At 43.8% G+C, this 17,615-nt stretch overlaps 2 protein-coding genes and 1 long non-coding RNA gene across 7 annotated transcripts; all 3 read left to right on the plus strand.

Moving 5' to 3' along the window:
- Positions 1–402: 402 nt before the first annotated feature.
- Positions 403–7,605, plus strand: LOC121695817 (SWI/SNF complex subunit SMARCC1-like). 3 transcript variants are annotated; one of them, XM_042076950.1, is made up of 8 exons: positions 404–726; positions 841–1,006; positions 1,380–1,500; positions 2,139–2,272; positions 2,702–2,836; positions 3,238–3,376; positions 5,366–5,419; positions 6,821–7,605. In XM_042076950.1, the coding sequence occupies exons 2-8, from the start codon at positions 917–919 to the stop codon at positions 6,919–6,921; spliced, it is 774 nt and encodes a 257-aa protein (XP_041932884.1). In that variant the 5' UTR covers positions 404–726; positions 841–916; the 3' UTR covers positions 6,922–7,605. The 3 variants fall into 3 exon arrangements, with proteins under 3 accessions (XP_041932885.1, XP_041932884.1, XP_041932883.1); XM_042076951.1 differs by lacking the exon at positions 5,366–5,419 and having other exon boundaries at positions 403–726; XM_042076949.1 differs by lacking the exon at positions 404–726 and having other exon boundaries at positions 890–1,006; positions 5,348–5,419.
- Positions 7,606–8,140: 535 nt separating this feature from the next.
- LOC121696022 (SWI/SNF complex subunit SMARCC1-like) lies at positions 8,141–15,126 on the plus strand. Of its 3 annotated transcripts, XM_042077318.1 has the most exons (8): positions 8,142–8,464; positions 8,579–8,744; positions 9,118–9,238; positions 9,877–10,010; positions 10,432–10,566; positions 10,970–11,108; positions 12,721–12,774; positions 14,339–15,126. In XM_042077318.1, exons 2-8 carry the CDS (start codon positions 8,655–8,657, stop codon positions 14,437–14,439), a joined length of 774 nt encoding a protein of 257 aa, XP_041933252.1. In that variant the 5' UTR covers positions 8,142–8,464; positions 8,579–8,654; the 3' UTR covers positions 14,440–15,126. The 3 variants fall into 3 exon arrangements, with proteins under 3 accessions (XP_041933253.1, XP_041933252.1, XP_041933251.1); XM_042077319.1 differs by lacking the exon at positions 12,721–12,774 and having other exon boundaries at positions 8,141–8,464; XM_042077317.1 differs by lacking the exon at positions 8,142–8,464 and having other exon boundaries at positions 8,628–8,744; positions 12,703–12,774.
- A 552-nt stretch (positions 15,127–15,678) lies between these two features.
- LOC121696023 lies at positions 15,679–17,154 on the plus strand. The gene is made up of 3 exons (XR_006026220.1): positions 15,679–15,990; positions 16,226–16,344; positions 16,768–17,154. It is a non-coding gene; the product is annotated as an uncharacterized LOC121696023 (long non-coding RNA).
- Positions 17,155–17,615: the final 461 nt, after the last annotated feature.

Below are 17,615 nucleotides of genomic sequence, written 5' to 3' on the forward strand. Positions count from 1 at the left end.
TCAAAAAATTAGAATATTGTGGAATGTTCCATTGCCATGCCCAGACAGATTAAAGGCTCAGGAAACCATTGCAATTGTTTTGACTTAATTAGCTTATTAGAGCTCTTCTCAGGTCACATATCTGTGTTACAAAAATAGCATGACATTATGATCTAGTTTTAAGTGTATATCGCTCATCCCTAGATGGAGACATTTTAGAGGGAGAGCAACCTGAAGTGCAGGTTGAGAGATTTGACACTGACCTGATGGCACATAGCAAAGCAAACCATTTTCAACAACAACAACGTACATTTATATTTATTCATTTAGCAGGTACTTTTATTCAAAGCGACTTATATGTCAATTATATTACAATGGCCATTGTCTCTGGAGCAACTCTGGGTTAAGTGTCTTGCTCAAGGGCACAACGGTGGAAGCTGGGAATTGAACCCACAACCTTGCCTACTGCATGCTAGCCCAATGTAGGGCTTTAACAAGGCACCCAAACTGAACCAACTTCACTAACCACCACCAATGTGTAGCACCAACCCGGGAAATGCATGGCAGCCATTATGCGCCAGAATTCTCCCCACACGCCAGCTTGAGGTGGGGAGTAAGGGTAGAATTCTCAGAAGGAGCTGTTTAGTTGAAGAACTTGGAAATCACCAAGTTCCCTCTTATATTGCATCCATTCTCTCTTGACTCATTTGTTTAGGTTCCAGAAAGCAGAATGTAGCAGACTGGAAGGTTTTCCTGAATTTAGCCTGAAGAAGACCCAGCAGGGTCAAAACGTTGCATTAAATAATTGGGAGTCAAAAGCAGTGTTGCGGACATTATATTTTTTCAATTGCAGACTGGAAGGTTCCCATAATTGTTTGCCTTTATAAGAAATCGAGAGTGTGAGTGTGTGAGTGTTTTCTTTCAGTGAAATGCTATCATGTCCTTTCCTCCCTCTCTTTCTCTTTATCTATCTATCTATCTATCAGATTCTGACCGAATGGATACAGATGCCGAGCAGTCTGAAAGGGTGAGGATCTCTCTCTCTCTCTCTCTCACGCAAACAAACACACATACAGAGTTCACCATCACATGCATGCATATTTAAATCATAAATCACAAGACCTCTTATCTCCTTTTATTTCTTTCTCTTTCCTTTTAACTCACTTGGCGCACACACACACACACACGCCTAAACAGAGTTCACACTCACAGCACTCTAAAGCATACTGACTACCTATCTCATTTTCATTTTCTCTTTTTTACTTTCACTTTCTGTCTTTCTCTCTTTCTCGCTCACACACACACACACACAGTCCTAAATATAGTTCAGTCTCTCACACACACAGCAGCATTCCAGGGCATGCTGAACTAATGTGTGTTTCTCTCTCTGTCTGTCCCAGACTGAGGACAAGTTTGAGGGCGAGCCCCCCTCCGCAGAGTCAACAGACGGCAAGCGAGTGAAGAGCGAGACCACAGAACAGGAAGTGAACGAGGGGGAGAGAGGTGACGAGTGCCCATCAGGTGAGCATGGGGCATTGTGTTGACTGCACAGCAAGGGAGCTAAAACCCATAGGTCCCAGCATAGCTTACTAGCACGTCTCTTAAGGAGCTAAAACCCATAGGTCCCAGCATAGCTTACTAGCACGTCTCTTAAGGCGTCGGGAGGTTTACCTAACGTACATACTGCACAGCTACATACCAGCCCGCTTCTGTTCCAAGGCCACAAGAGCTCATGCCTTATAGTCTCCTCAAAGCAGGACATTACAATGCACTTATACACACATGATGAAAGACAAATAACAGCTGCAACAACATAAATATATCTGAACTATAAATATTATATTGTATGATAATAGTTAATGCACCTTGTGGTCTGAATTTATAATAAATGTGAGTCCTGTCTGAATGCAACAGTAGGATGGCAATCCCTTTCAGGTACTTTAGAGATCTTTGGATGAATGAATGAATAAATCTATATAGAATGTGTGTTCGTAGCAGCCAATCCATGTAGGTCTTAGGCCAAGATAGTTTTGTTGATCATGTATGTGTGATGAGGATTTCCCCCTGTGTCTGAGTGGGTTTTTGTGTGTGTGTGCGTGTGTGATGGCATGGGGGTGGTGTCTATGACCATGAGCCCAACTTTTCCTTCCTTCTCCCAGAGGAGGGCCTGGAGGCGGGGTCTATGCTGGTGGAAAGGGAGGACACTATGGAGAGGGCGGAGCTTGAGCTGGTGGAGGCAAATATCGCCACGGCAGCAGCTGCTGCTCTCGCCTCTGCTGCCACTAAAGCCAAGGTGAGTTTCAAACACACACACACAAACAGAACTCAGAAGCCCCTTCCCTCATCCACACTACATTGCTCTCTCACACACACACACACACACACTGATCTCAAACATTCACACACTAGCATCTCACACTGATACCCCTCTCTTCCATACGCATACTCAGTCACTCACTTACAGTGATAACACACACACACTAACATCTCACACTGATACCCCCTCCATCCACACAGCTAGCTTGCTTTCTGACACACACACTCACACACGCACTCTCGCGCACGCACACACGCGCACCCATTTACGCACACACTCACACACGCACCCATTCACACGCACACACACATGCACACATACACGCACTCATACACACACACACACACTCATACACACACACACACACACACACACTCACCACTGGCCTTCCCCTCTGTGCTGCAGCACCTGGCGGCGGTGGAGGAGCGCAAGATCAAGTCTCTGGTGGCCCTGCTGGTGGAGACGCAGATGAAGAAGCTGGAGATCAAGCTGAGACACTTCGAGGAGCTGGAGACCATCATGGACCGCGAGAAGGAGGCTGTGAGTACACACACACACTCACACATACTAAGGGGTTTGCTCTCGGTGTTCTCCCTGACTGTAAAATATAGATACTTGCAGTACTTACATTGTCTGTGTGTGTGTGTTTACTGCTAACTTTAGATGTGACCTCCATTCTTATATGGGAATTGTTTGTGTTATATTCTATTTACTAAATGTCTATGTTTTGTATCACATGTTTTCTTAACGAATGGCAAAGGTTAAACTCTTATTGTGAATTAATAATGTGCATAATGTGGATGTTGACTTGGTTGTGGCGATGTAATGGACATGGCAGTTGGGATTAAGTACGCCATCATTAAACTTTTGAACAGTGTTTTATTTTCATGTAACACTTACTGTACATGTAACACTGTGTGTGTGTGTGTGTGTGTTTACAGCTGGAGCAGCAGAGGCAGCAGTTGTTGACTGAGAGGCAGAATTTCCACCAGGAGCAGGTGAAGTATGCAGAGTTGAAGGCCAGACAACAGCTAGAACAGCCGGCACCCACACACACACCAGGTTTCAACCTACAGCACGGTAAGAGCACACACACGCGCACACACACACACCTTCAACCTACAGCGCAGTGCAAAGCACACACACACACAGTGACGGACTGGGCGGTCTGGCATTTGGGCAGATGCCCCTCGTGGGCCGTTTGGGCCGGCCAATCACAGAGCGGCATGCTTGTCGGGTTTGCCATTTATCGTAACGGTTTTACAATATCTCTCGGCCCACTATCAAGCATCAACAGTGTTCCATGGCTTCCAACAAGCCATTTATCTCTTAACTCCCTTTTCCTCTTTCATAGTAGGAAACTGATCAGTATTTATACCAGACATGAGTCTCTACACTACAGTCATGGTGACCCTCAATATTTACATCAGTCTACATTCTTTTGTAACCTTATTCAATCAAATGATTTAAAAGTGCATGATTTGAAATTGGAATACAATAAAAATGACTTCTGGGAATTTCAAAACCGAATGCATCTACTTCCTTCAGCACGGGGAATTGCCGATCTAGCATGCCTTGATCCTCGGAATTTTCCCCTTATAAAAGCTAATAAACTGCCCCCAAATGCACTTCGAAACATAAGAGAATGTCTGCTTAAATTCAGTGAAGGTGCTACGGTTGAAAATCTACAGTCGGAATTGACACATCTCGCCACGCACTGGGACAGCCTGAAAAAGTCTCCTCTAAACGAGTATACAGTCAAAGCGTCGGACTTTGATGATGCCGCAGAGATATAGGAAGATACAGAAATAAACCTGGTGAGCAAGAAATGTGCTACCTGCAAGAATTGTGCAATCTGTTGCTATTTCCTTCTCCAGCAGTTAAACCTCTTTACCTGTGCCTACAACTATATATGGTTAGCAAATGCATTCCTACTAACACTGTCATATAGCCTACTCAAGTGGCATGCAAACAGAGTTTTTTCACTCTTAAATTCATCAAGAATCGCCTATGGACACGATTGTCACAGGATAATTTGGAGGCCTTTATGCTGATGGCGACAGAGAAAGAGGTCCTATAATGAACTTGGATGCTGATGACGTGATAGACAGGGTTGCGGAGAAGAGCAAGCTCCTTCGCACCTTGTTAACTGCATGACGTTAATTAAGACACGTTTGTGGAGCGGCTGCTCTGATGGGTTTCCCGTTTACCAACAAAACTACATTCGCGCGCAGCCGTGGGGCAGAAGACGCTTGGTGCCACAACGTTATAAACTTGACTTAAATAGTCGGCTGCTGTAAGCTTCAATCAGAATTTTTTATATACCCCTGGTCCCCTGTTGTCTCAATGATAATAACATCTCATTTCAAGCTATATTTCAGAGTTTGCCGTTGATTTGCATTAACATCGTATTTTGTCATTTTTGGCGAAGACATGCATTCCTTTTAGGGATATTGAACATATTGAACATTCTCTAACCATCGTGATTTCGAATTGGTGCAGTTTTCAGCACAAAAACTCATTTTGTTCTTTTCATGGAGGGCACTGCTCAATGCTGTTCTATGGTGCTTTCTGCCTCTTGCGCACGAATGTTTTCGTGACGTTGCATAGAAATCCATGTATTCTAGGCTATTCTTTTTTCATTTTCATATTTCATATTGCATTCATTTTTTTGGAGTTGTGCATTGATATATCCATGTTCTTGGTTCAGTCTTTATGCATATTAAAGTTAGAGTTCATCACCAATGGGGCTACAAACGTGTTATGTCCGCATGTGAAGTTATATCTGTGTGTTGCGGGCACATGCACGCGCGTGCATGCGCGTCCCCGTGTGGGCCGCTGGTTTGTGAAAATGCCAGGGCCGTTTTTTAATCCCAATCCGTCACTGCACACACACATGCCTTGAACCTACAGCACACACAGTAAGAGTACACACAGACACACATACACCTGCTTACATCCTGTAGTCTACAGCTCAGCACACATGCACATTCTAACTTATAGCTTGTGTGTGTGTGTGTGTGTGTGTGTGTGTGTGTGTGTGTGTGTCAGGGCGTGTGATGGCTACAGGGGGAGCAGGTCAGATGATGGGACCTCGACAGCCAGGAGCCCCAAATGGCATGTGTGAGTTGGAACACACACACACAGACAAACAATTGAAACGATACACACCTCATGCAAACACTATCAGACACATACAAAGGCATATTAGATTAGATTAGATTAGATTAGATTCATTGAGCTCCACTGGCTTCCTTTAGCTGCCCGCATCAAATTCAAGTCACTAATGCTTGCATGCAAAGTGATTGCTGGGTCTTCACCCACTTCCTAAAGTGCTCTCATAAAGCCTTATGGTACCCCTCGGCCGCTGCGCTCCTCCAAGAAACGTCGTCTGGTGCTGCTGCCCCCACACCCATGGCCATCCAGACTTTTTACATCTGTGGTCCCCCGATGGTGGACTGATCTCCCAAGTCCCATCAGAGCAGGGGCGTCCCTCGCTCAAAAGACTCTTGAAGACACAACTCTTCCAAGAATACCTCCTCTCCCAGCGCTTCTGACAACCTCACACACCTAATACACACTTCCCATGCTCTTCCCCCTCACACACCTAATACACACTTACCATGCTCTTCCCCCTCACACACCTAATACACACTTCCCATGCTCTTCACCCTCACACACCTAATACACACTTCCCATGCTCTTCACCCTCACGCCTAACAGAGCTAGTGAGCGGAGCGAGAGCGATCGAGGAGCGGAGCGGATACCGCTCATTCCACCCAGAATTCCACCCAGTTTGTTAAATATTTTAGAAAAGAAACTGATAAGGCATACACGTGTACTATTACTACAAAAAAAATAGATACGAACAACGTAGAGCAAGAGCAACCATGTGGTGAAACAGTTTCAGTCGGTAAAGATTCATATTGGAATCTAAGAAGACACATGTCAAGAAAACATGAGAGTGTGCTACGGGAACACACGCAGAACAAAGAAAAACGTGAGCAATTTGAATATGCTTCATATTAAGTACAAGGCTAAAGTAAATACAGGCTAATTGTAAAAAATAAATTTGTTTTGCCATTCAAAGTAGGCCTAATACGGTTTTTGTCGTCATTTTCTCGTATTTGAAAAAAATGCCCAGATCCGTTTATTGGGTGCCACGGATGTCTATCAAATGCGTCTGTGCATAGCTCATCATCGTCTTGCTTTCCCCCCTGTTCTGTGATTGGTTCCCTATCTGAGGCAAAAATTAGGGCGGTAGTTTCCAGGCTGCCTTAGCAGCGTGAATCAAATCGCGCGCAAGGCAGCATGGGAACACCCAGGCTAGTAGCTTTTTAGCTTAAATGTTAATAGCTTAAATGTTATTCCATTGCTGTAAGTCACTTTGGATAAATGTGTCCGCCAAATGAATAAATGTAAATGTAAATTAGATATATTTGTGGACACACACACACACACACACACACACACTTCACCTTTAGTGTATCTAAGTTAAAGGCAGCTTGTTGTTTCCGTTCTCAGACCCCACACCACCCAACGCACAGCCTGATGGGATAGTGCCCGTTTCTGCTGGTCCTCCAGGAGTACCACACATCCCAGGACGACCTGTGACAGACAGCTGAGATCACACCCCTTTATACACAACCCATCACATGATTCAGCGAACACATCATCTAACGAACCAGCCAATTACAGACATGTGTTACAGTGTCCTCTAGTTAGACCTCCTGAAGTTCGTCTACAAAAAGGAAATCTAGGTACCTTTTTTGCCCATATATGGAGATCCGGGAACCATCTTTGCCCATATAGGAAGATCCGGATCTCCTTATATAGGCAAAGATGGCAGCCTTGGGTCCCTTTTGTAGGTGAACTTCAGAGGTCTATAAACAACCAGTCACAAATGGCTGAGAACACACACACACGCACACTCCAACATCCATACACTGTCACAGAGATGTGTGTATTGAGCTGAAGGCCTCATCTGGCGCTGTGGATGCAGACGTGTGGATGATCATGATTTCCCAGCATCGTGTGTGTGTCCCTTATGTATATTAACCTGGCTGAAACACTGCAGGTTCTCCGTGTCCACTCTGTTGTATTTGTATTTGTAATATTCCAGTGGTCAATGCTGTTGCTTTTGTTGTTGTTTTGTTTTGTTTTTAAGACACATGCCTTGTGATTTTTGTACCTGCTTTTACTTCAATGTCACTGATGTTTACGCTTGTTGAGTTTTGATAAGGCTGTATGTAATCAGTCCAAGTCTAACAGGCTAAGTCACTTGTCAAATACATTTGTTTTGTAGAAAATTAGCCTCTGTGTGTGTCTGTTTGTCTCAAGATTTCTGTGTGTGTGTGTGCGCGCGTGCATGCGTGTGTGCGTGTGCATGCATGTGTGGTAGAGAAGGAGAGGATGATGAGAGTTATAACATACAGGTGCATCTCAAAAAATTAGAATATTGTGGAATGTTCCATTGCCATGCCCAGACAGATTAAAGGCTCAGGAAACCATTGCAATTGTTTTGACTTAATTAGCTTATTAGAGCTCTTCTCAGGTCACATATCTGTGTTACAAAAATAGCATGACATTATGATCTAGTTTTAAGTGTATATCGCTCATCCCTAGATGGAGACATTTTAGAGGGAGAGCAACCTGAAGTGCAGGTTGAGAGATTTGACACTGACCTGATGGCACATAGCAAAGCAAACCATTTTCAACAACAACAACGTACATTTATATTTATTCATTTAGCAGGTACTTTTATTCAAAGCGACTTATATGTCAATTATATTACAATGGCCATTGTCTCTGGAGCAACTCTGGGTTAAGTGTCTTGCTCAAGGGCACAACGGTGGAAGCTGGGAATTGAACCCACAACCTTGCCTACTGCATGCTAGCCCAATGTAGGGCTTTAACAAGGCACCCAAACTGAACCAACTTCACTAACCACCACCAATGTGTAGCACCAACCCGGGAAATGCATGGCAGCCATTATGCGCCAGAATTCTCCCCACACGCCAGCTTGAGGTGGGGAGTAAGGGTAGAATTCTCAGAAGGAGCTGTTTAGTTGAAGAACTTGGAAATCACCAAGTTCCCTCTTATATTGCATCCATTCTCTCTTGACTCATTTGTTTAGGTTCCAGAAAGCAGAATGTAGCAGACTGGAAGGTTTTCCTGAATTTAGCCTGAAGAAGACCCAGCAGGGTCAAAACGTTGCATTAAATAATTGGGAGTCAAAAGCAGTGTTGCGGACATTATATTTTTTCAATTGCAGACTGGAAGGTTCCCATAATTGTTTGCCTTTATAAGAAATCGAGAGTGTGAGTGTGTGAGTGTTTTCTTTCAGTGAAATGCTATCATGTCCTTTCCTCCCTCTCTTTCTCTTTATCTATCTATCTATCTATCAGATTCTGACCGAATGGATACAGATGCCGAGCAGTCTGAAAGGGTGAGGATCTCTCTCTCTCTCTCTCTCACGCAAACAAACACACATACAGAGTTCACCATCACATGCATGCATATTTAAATCATAAATCACAAGACCTCTTATCTCCTTTTATTTCTTTCTCTTTCCTTTTAACTCACTTGGCGCACACACACACACACACGCCTAAACAGAGTTCACACTCACAGCACTCTAAAGCATACTGACTACCTATCTCATTTTCATTTTCTCTTTTTTACTTTCACTTTCTGTCTTTCTCTCTTTCTCGCTCACACACACACACACACAGTCCTAAATATAGTTCAGTCTCTCACACACACAGCAGCATTCCAGGGCATGCTGAACTAATGTGTGTTTCTCTCTCTGTCTGTCCCAGACTGAGGACAAGTTTGAGGGCGAGCCCCCCTCCGCAGAGTCAACAGACGGCAAGCGAGTGAAGAGCGAGACCACAGAACAGGAAGTGAACGAGGGGGAGAGAGGTGACGAGTGCCCATCAGGTGAGCATGGGGCATTGTGTTGACTGCACAGCAAGGGAGCTAAAACCCATAGGTCCCAGCATAGCTTACTAGCACGTCTCTTAAGGAGCTAAAACCCATAGGTCCCAGCATAGCTTACTAGCACGTCTCTTAAGGCGTCGGGAGGTTTACCTAACGTACATACTGCACAGCTACATACCAGCCCGCTTCTGTTCCAAGGCCACAAGAGCTCATGCCTTATAGTCTCCTCAAAGCAGGACATTACAATGCACTTATACACACATGATGAAAGACAAATAACAGCTGCAACAACATAAATATATCTGAACTATAAATATTATATTGTATGATAATAGTTAATGCACCTTGTGGTCTGAATTTATAATAAATGTGAGTCCTGTCTGAATGCAACAGTAGGATGGCAATCCCTTTCAGGTACTTTAGAGATCTTTGGATGAATGAATGAATAAATCTATATAGAATGTGTGTTCGTAGCAGCCAATCCATGTAGGTCTTAGGCCAAGATAGTTTTGTTGATCATGTATGTGTGATGAGGATTTCCCCCTGTGTCTGAGTGGGTTTTTGTGTGTGTGTGCGTGTGTGATGGCATGGGGGTGGTGTCTATGACCATGAGCCCAACTTTTCCTTCCTTCTCCCAGAGGAGGGCCTGGAGGCGGGGTCTATGCTGGTGGAAAGGGAGGACACTATGGAGAGGGCGGAGCTTGAGCTGGTGGAGGCAAATATCGCCACGGCAGCAGCTGCTGCTCTCGCCTCTGCTGCCACTAAAGCCAAGGTGAGTTTCAAACACACACACACAAACAGAACTCAGAAGCCCCTTCCCTCATCCACACTACATTGCTCTCTCACACACACACACACACACACTGATCTCAAACATTCACACACTAGCATCTCACACTGATACCCCTCTCTTCCATACGCATACTCAGTCACTCACTTACAGTGATAACACACACACACTAACATCTCACACTGATACCCCCTCCATCCACACAGCTAGCTTGCTTTCTGACACACACACTCACACACGCACTCTCGCGCACGCACACACGCGCACCCATTTACGCACACACTCACACACGCACCCATTCACACGCACACACACATGCACACATACACGCACTCATACACACACACACACACTCATACACACACACACACACTCACCACTGGCCTTCCCCTCTGTGCTGCAGCACCTGGCGGCGGTGGAGGAGCGCAAGATCAAGTCTCTGGTGGCCCTGCTGGTGGAGACGCAGATGAAGAAGCTGGAGATCAAGCTGAGACACTTCGAGGAGCTGGAGACCATCATGGACCGCGAGAAGGAGGCTGTGAGTACACACACACACTCACACATACTAAGGGGTTTGCTCTCGGTGTTCTCCCTGACTGTAAAATATAGATACTTGCAGTACTTACATTGTCTGTGTGTGTGTGTTTACTGCTAATTTTAGATGTGACCTCCATTCTTATATGGGAATTGTTTGTGTTATATTCTATTTACTAAATGTCTATGTTTTGTATCACATGTTTTCTTAACGAATGGCAAAGGTTAAACTCTTATTGTGAATTAATAATGTGCATAATGTGGATGTTGACTTGGTTGTGGCGATGTAATGGACATGGCAGTTGGGATTAAGTACGCCATCATTAAACTTTTGAACAGTGTTTTATTTTCATGTAACACTTACTGTACATGTAACACTGTGTGTGTATGTGTGTGTGTGTTTACAGCTGGAGCAGCAGAGGCAGCAGTTGTTGACTGAGAGGCAGAATTTCCACCAGGAGCAGGTGAAGTATGCAGAGTTGAAGGCCAGACAACAGCTAGAACAGCCGGCACCCACACACACACCAGGTTTCAACCTACAGCACGGTAAGAGCACACACACGCGCACACACACACACCTTCAACCTACAGCGCAGTGCAAAGCACACACACACACACAGTGACGGACTGGGCGGTCTGGCATTTGGGCAGATGCCAGAAGGGCCACGGCCCCTCGTGGGCCGTTTGGGCCGGCCAATCACAGAGCGGCATGCTTGTCGGGTTTGCCATTTATCGTAACGGTTTTACAATATCTCTCGGCCCACTATCAAGCATCAACAGTGTTCCATGGCTTCCAACAAGCCATTTATCTCTTAACTCCCTTTTCCTCTTTCATAGTAGGAAACTGATCAGTATTTATACCAGACATGAGTCTCTACACTACAGTCATGGTGACCCTCAATATTTACATCAGTCTACATTCTTTTGTAACCTTATTCAATCAAATGATTTAAAAGTGCATGATTTGAAATTGGAATACAATAAAAATGACTTCTGGGAATTTCAAAACCGAATGCATCTACTTCCTTCAGCACGGGGAATTGCCGATCTAGCATGCCTTGATCCTCGGAATTTTCCCCTTATAAAAGCTAATAAACTGCCCCCAAATGCACTTCGAAACATAAGAGAATGTCTGCTTAAATTCAGTGAAGGTGCTACGGTTGAAAATCTACAGTCGGAATTGACACATCTCGCCACGCACTGGGACAGCCTGAAAAAGTCTCCTCTAAACGAGTATACAGTCAAAGCGTCGGACTTTGATGATGCCGCAGAGATATAGGAAGATACAGAAATAAACCTGGTGAGCAAGAAATGTGCTACCTGCAAGAATTGTGCAATCTGTTGCTATTTCCTTCTCCGTGGGGCAGAAGACGCTTGGTGCCACAACGTTATAAACTTGACTTAAATAGTCGGCTGCTGTAAGCTTCAATCGGAATTTTTTATATACCCCTGGTCCCCTGTTGTCTCAATGATAATAACATCTCATTTCAAGCTATATTTCAGAGTTTGCCGTTGATTTGCATTAACATCGTATTTTGTCATTTTTGGCGAAGACATGCATTCCTTTTAGGGATTTTGAACATATTGAACATTCTCTAACCATCGTGATTTCGAATTGGTGCAGTTTTCAGCACAAAAACTCATTTTGTTCTTTTCATGGAGAGCACTGCTCAATGCTGTTCTATGGTGCTTTCTGCCTCTTGCGCACGAATGTTTTCGTGACGTTGCATAGAAATCCATGTATTCTAGGCTATTCTTTTTTCATTTTCATATTTCATATTGCATTCATTTTTTTGGAGTTGTGCATTGATATATCCATGTTCTTGGTTCAGTCTTTATGCATATTAAAGTTAGAGTTCATCACCAATGGGGCTACAAACGTGTTATGTCCGCATGCGAAGTTATATCTGTGTGTTGCGGGCACATGCACGCGCGTGCATGCGCGTCCCCGTGTGGGCCGCTGGTTGGTGAAAATGCCAGGGCTGCAGTCACTGCACATACACATGCCTTGAACCTACAGCACACACAGTAAGAGTACACACAGACACACATACACCTGCTTACATCCTGTAGTCTACAGCTCAGCACACATGCACATTCTAACTTATAGCTTGTGTGTGTGTGTGTGTGTGTGTGTCAGGGCGTGTGATGGCTACAGGGGGAGCAGGTCAGATGATGGGACCTCGACAGCCAGGAGCCCCAAATGGCATGTGTGAGTTGGAACACACACACACAGACAAACAATTGAAACGATACACACCTCATGCAAACACTATCAGACACATACAAAGGCATATTAGATTAGATTAGATTAGATTAGATTCATTGAGCTCCACTGGCTTCCTTTAGCTGCCCGCATCAAATTCAAGTCACTAATGCTTGCATGCAAAGTGATTGCTGGGTCTTCACCCACTTCCTAAAGTGCTCTCATAAAGCCTTATGGTACCCCTCGGCCGCTGCGCTCCTCCAAGAAACGTCGTCTGGTGCTGCTGCCCCCACACCCATGGCCATCCAGACTTTTTACATCTGTGGTCCCCCGATGGTGGACTGATCTCCCAAGTCCCATCAGAGCAGGGGCGTCCCTCGCTCAAAAGACTCTTGAAGACACAACTCTTCCAAGAATACCTCCTCTCCCAGCGCTTCTGACAACCTCACACACCTAATACACACTTCCCATGCTCTTCCCCCTCACACACCTAATACACACTTACCATGCTCTTCCCCCTCACACACCTAATACACACTTCCCATGCTCTTCCCCCTCACACACCTAATACACACTTCCCATGCTCTTCACCCTCACACACCTAATACACACTTCCCATGCTCTTCACCCTCACACACCTAATACACACTTCCCATGCTCTTCCCCCTCACGCCTAACAGAGCTAGTGAGCGGAGCGAGAGCGATCGAGGAGCGGAGCGGATGGAATTTTGGTGGAGCGCCGGAGCGCATTTAGAGGCCGGAGCGGGCGCTCTGGTGCGCTCCAATTTCGCTCAGATACCGCTCATTCCACCCAGAATTCCACCCAGTTTGTTAAATATTTTAGAAAAGAAACTGATAAGGCATACACGTGTACTATTACTACAAAAAAAAATAGATACGAACAACGTAGAGCAAGAGCAACCATGTGGTGAAACAGTTTCAGTCGGTAAAGATTCATATTGGAATCTAAGAAGACACATGTCATGAGAGTGTGCTACGGGAACACACACAGAACAAAGAAAAACGTGAGCAATTTGAATATGCTTCATATTAAGTACAAGGCTAAAGTAAATACAGGCTAATTGTAAAAAATAAATTTGTTTTGCCATTCAAAGTAGGCCTAATTCGGTTTTTGTCGTCATTTTCTCGTATTTGAAAAAAATGCCCAGATCCGTTTATTGGGTGCCACGGATGTCTATCAAATGCGTCTGTGCATAGCTCATCATCGTCTTGCTTTCCCCCCTGTTCTGTGATTGGTTCCCTATCTGAGGCAAAAATTAGGGCGGTAGTTTCCAGGCTGCCTTAGCAGCGTGAATCAAATCGCGCGCAAGGCAGCATGGGAACACCCAGGCTAGTAGCTTTTTAGCTTAAATGTTAAAATGTTAAATGTTAATAGCTTAAATGTTATTCCATTGCTGTAAGTCACTTTGGATAAATGTGTCCGCCAAATGAATAAATGTAAATGTAAATTAGATATATTTGTGGACACACACACACACACACACACACACACACACACTTCACCTTTAGTGTATCTAAGTTAAAGGCAGCTTGTTGTTTCCGTTCTCAGACCCCACACCACCCAACGCACAGCCTGATGGGATAGTGCCCGTTTCTGCTGGTCCTCCAGGAGTACCACACATCCCAGGACGACCTGTGACAGACAGCTGAGATCACACCCCTTTATACACAACCCATCACATGATTCAGCGAACACATCATCTAACGAACCAGCCAATTACAGACATGTGTTACAGTGTCCTCTAGTTAGACCTCCTGAAGTTCGTCTACAAAAAGGAAATCTAGGTACCTTTTTTGCCCATATATGGAGATCCGGGAACCATCTTTGCCCATATAGGAAGATCCGGATCTCCTTATATAGGCAAAGATGGCAGCCTTGGGTCCCTTTTGTAGGTGAACTTCAGAGGTCTATAAACAACCAGTCACAAATGGCTGAGAACACACACACACGCACACTCCAACATCCATACACTGTCACAGAGATGTGTGTATTGAGCTGAAGGCCTCATCTGGCGCTGTGGATGCAGACGTGTGGATGATCATGATTTCCCAGCATCGTGTGTGTGTCCCTTATGTATATTAACCTGGCTGAAACACTGCAGGTTCTCCGTGTCCACTCTGTTGTATTTGTATTTGTAATATTCCAGTGGTCAATGCTGTTGCTTTTGTTGTTGTTTTGTTTTGTTTTTAAGACACATGCCTTGTGATTTTTGTACCTGCTTTTACTTCAGTGTCACTGATGTTTACGCTTGTTGAGTTTTGATAAGGCTGTATGTAATCAGTCCAAGTCTAACAGGCTAAGTCACTTGTCAAATACATTTGTTTTGTATAAAATTAGCCTCTGTGTGTGTCTGTTTGTCTCAAGATTTGTGTGTGTGTGTGTGCGCGCGTGCATGCGTGTGTGCGCGTGCATGCATGTGTGGTAGTGAAGGAGAGGATGATGAGAGTTATAACATACAGGTGCATCTCAAAAAATTAGAATATTGTGGAATGTTCCATTGCCATGCCCAGACAGATTAAAGGCTCAGGAAACCATTGCAATTGTTTTGACTTAATTAGCTCATTAGAGCTCTTCTCAGGTCACATATCTGTGTTATAAATTCTTTATTCTAATATTTTGAGATTCTGGCATTTTGATTTCCATGAGCTGTATGGTTAAAACAAATCATAAAGACATATTTCATTTTATGTGTAATGAATGTATATTATATGACTAAGTTTCACTTTTTGAAATACATTACAGGTAAAAAAAAAAAAAACTAATACCATTTTTAAATGCACCTGTAGCAGTATTGCATAGTTACATAAAAAAGTATGAAGGCAGTGGACAGTTATGTCGATCCAACCGTTATGAGCATTTTTTGTGTGTTTGTGTTTTTCTTTTCTTTACCGTGGGGGCAGTCCATCATCGGTCTCCCAAGTCACGATAGGGTGTTCCCAAGACTTGCAAACTTGTCGAATATGCCTTTGTAGCGCGCTCAGTTTCGGAATGAGCGTCTGGCCCAATTAGGCTACATGACGCAACCTTAGACCTAACTATCCAGGTTAGTTTACTGTCAGAAAAAAACTGAAAGCGACGGGTGCCCTCCATGAAGCAACAGTAACGCCAAAAGAAGGCTGAGGGCAGCGAAGTTAATAGCCTTTATTAGGCTAGTTTAACCGATCAAGACCACTTCCACATTGCAAGATGTCCGTTAAACTGTAAGTGCGCACATTAGTTTTTACAATTTTAAGATGACAAGGCTTGCTATTTGTCATGTGTTGATCACTTATTGAAATACAGCCTATGTTTGAACAGAACTTAAAGTTAGCAAACTATTAACTAGGCTACTCTTAATATCGTGGCATTTCATCTCGTGTGTTGAAAGCAACTCCTCTATACTACGTAAGTGAAGTCTTCGTGATACGCTTTGTCTATCACGCCTGTCTCATGTAGGACCTTCGTGAAGTTGGCAAGCAGAGGCATCACCGTGCTTTGCGCGAGCGCGTCCACCCCTGCCCTGGCGGCAATCGCAGTGGTGGCTGTGTGCGGGCTACTATATTTTACCAAGACCTGTAAGATTTACGCTTATGTGTTTTATAGTTTTTGGTTTCGTTTTGTATAGGCCTACAGGTGCACGTCAAAAAATTAGAAGTTAATGGAAAAGTTCATGTTCGTGTTGTTTTCATATAGCCTAATCTAGATTCATTATTTTCTTTTTATTATTATTATTGTTTATTTTATCTTGATTGTGGTTTACAGCTCATAGAAATCAAAAAATAATCTCAAAATATTAGAATATGATAGGCCTACAGAAATGACCTGAGATGAGCGCTAAACAGCTAATCAAGTCAAAACACTGGTAATGGTTTCCTGAATCTTTAATCTCTCAGTCTGTGCAGGATAATGGACTTTTCCATGATATTCTACATTTTTCAGATGCACCTGTTGCCTATTGCCTATTGGGAAAAAAACACTATTTGTTTATTCTCTTTCAGCTACAACCCCCGCATATTGACCGACTAGGACAAACCAGATAGCCAACTAAGAGAGAAAAAAGCCTGCTACTGTAGGCCTACTCCCTGGATGGTGGTGGATTTCAGGATTCCAAAATGGATTCCACTGCCTGCTTTACAAAGACTTGACCAAAAGATGGCGCTATTTGTCTTATCTGTCACTGGCCTTTTGCAAATGGTGCCAAAGGTTCAGTCCGTGATTGTTATCCACACTTTTCTCTTGAATTCAGGGAATTGATCCTCATTGTCACATAGATGTCAGCGTTGGCGTCCAAAAAAATGCAGGTGTATTCAGTCCTGGCTCTGTGTATGGAGCGACCTCTAAACAATAGCCAATCAACAAGGTGCTCCATTGGCATGTAGAGTGATGTAATTACAGTGCATGAAAATGCACTGTACTGTTCTTCCTAGGCTTCTTCTTATTATTATTACAGTGCATGAAAATGCACTGTACTGTTATTCCAAGGCATTTTATTATTATTACAGTGCATGAAAATGCACTGTACTGTTATTCCAAGGCTTTTTCTTCTTCTTCTTCTTCTTCTTCTTCTTCTTCTTCTAACGCAGTTAATGCAGCTTAAACCGTTTAACGTAGAAACTTCATTCAAACTATGTTACGTAGGTCTTACTTAGGACATGTGGGCTTTGTATTTTTCAACTTTGTAACTTTTATACTTTTTAAACTATTAATTAAAAACTAGTCAAAATTTCCCCATAGACTTAACATGGGCTGATGACATCACAATAGAGCCGTTAAGCAATTAGAATCCTATGGCAGGTGTTCGGGCCACCTGGACCAACTGCCAGTCTCAGGCTTTAAGCATACAAAC

Source organism: Alosa sapidissima, chromosome 21, assembly GCF_018492685.1.
Source record: "Alosa sapidissima isolate fAloSap1 chromosome 21, fAloSap1.pri, whole genome shotgun sequence".
Classification (NCBI taxonomy): domain Eukaryota; kingdom Metazoa; phylum Chordata; class Actinopteri; order Clupeiformes; family Clupeidae; genus Alosa; species Alosa sapidissima.

Excerpts from the sequence above, each read along its gene's own strand:
- LOC121695817 (XM_042076949.1), top strand. The coding sequence starts at position 917 with ATGTCCTTTCCTCCCTCTCTTTCTCTTTATCTATCTATCTATCTATCA. Across the intron at positions 2,273-2,701 it reads CTGCTGCCACTAAAGCCAAG|CACCTGGCGGCGGTGGAGGA; the intron begins GTGAGTTTCAAA and ends TCTGTGCTGCAG. Across the intron at positions 3,377-5,347 it reads AGGTTTCAACCTACAGCACG|GGCGTGTGATGGCTACAGGG; the intron begins GTAAGAGCACAC and ends TGTGTGTGTCAG.
- LOC121696022 (XM_042077317.1), top strand. The coding sequence starts at position 8,655 with ATGTCCTTTCCTCCCTCTCTTTCTCTTTATCTATCTATCTATCTATCA. Across the intron at positions 9,239-9,876 it reads AGGTGACGAGTGCCCATCAG|AGGAGGGCCTGGAGGCGGGG; the intron begins GTGAGCATGGGG and ends TCCTTCTCCCAG. Across the intron at positions 11,109-12,702 it reads AGGTTTCAACCTACAGCACG|GGCGTGTGATGGCTACAGGG; the intron begins GTAAGAGCACAC and ends TGTGTGTGTCAG.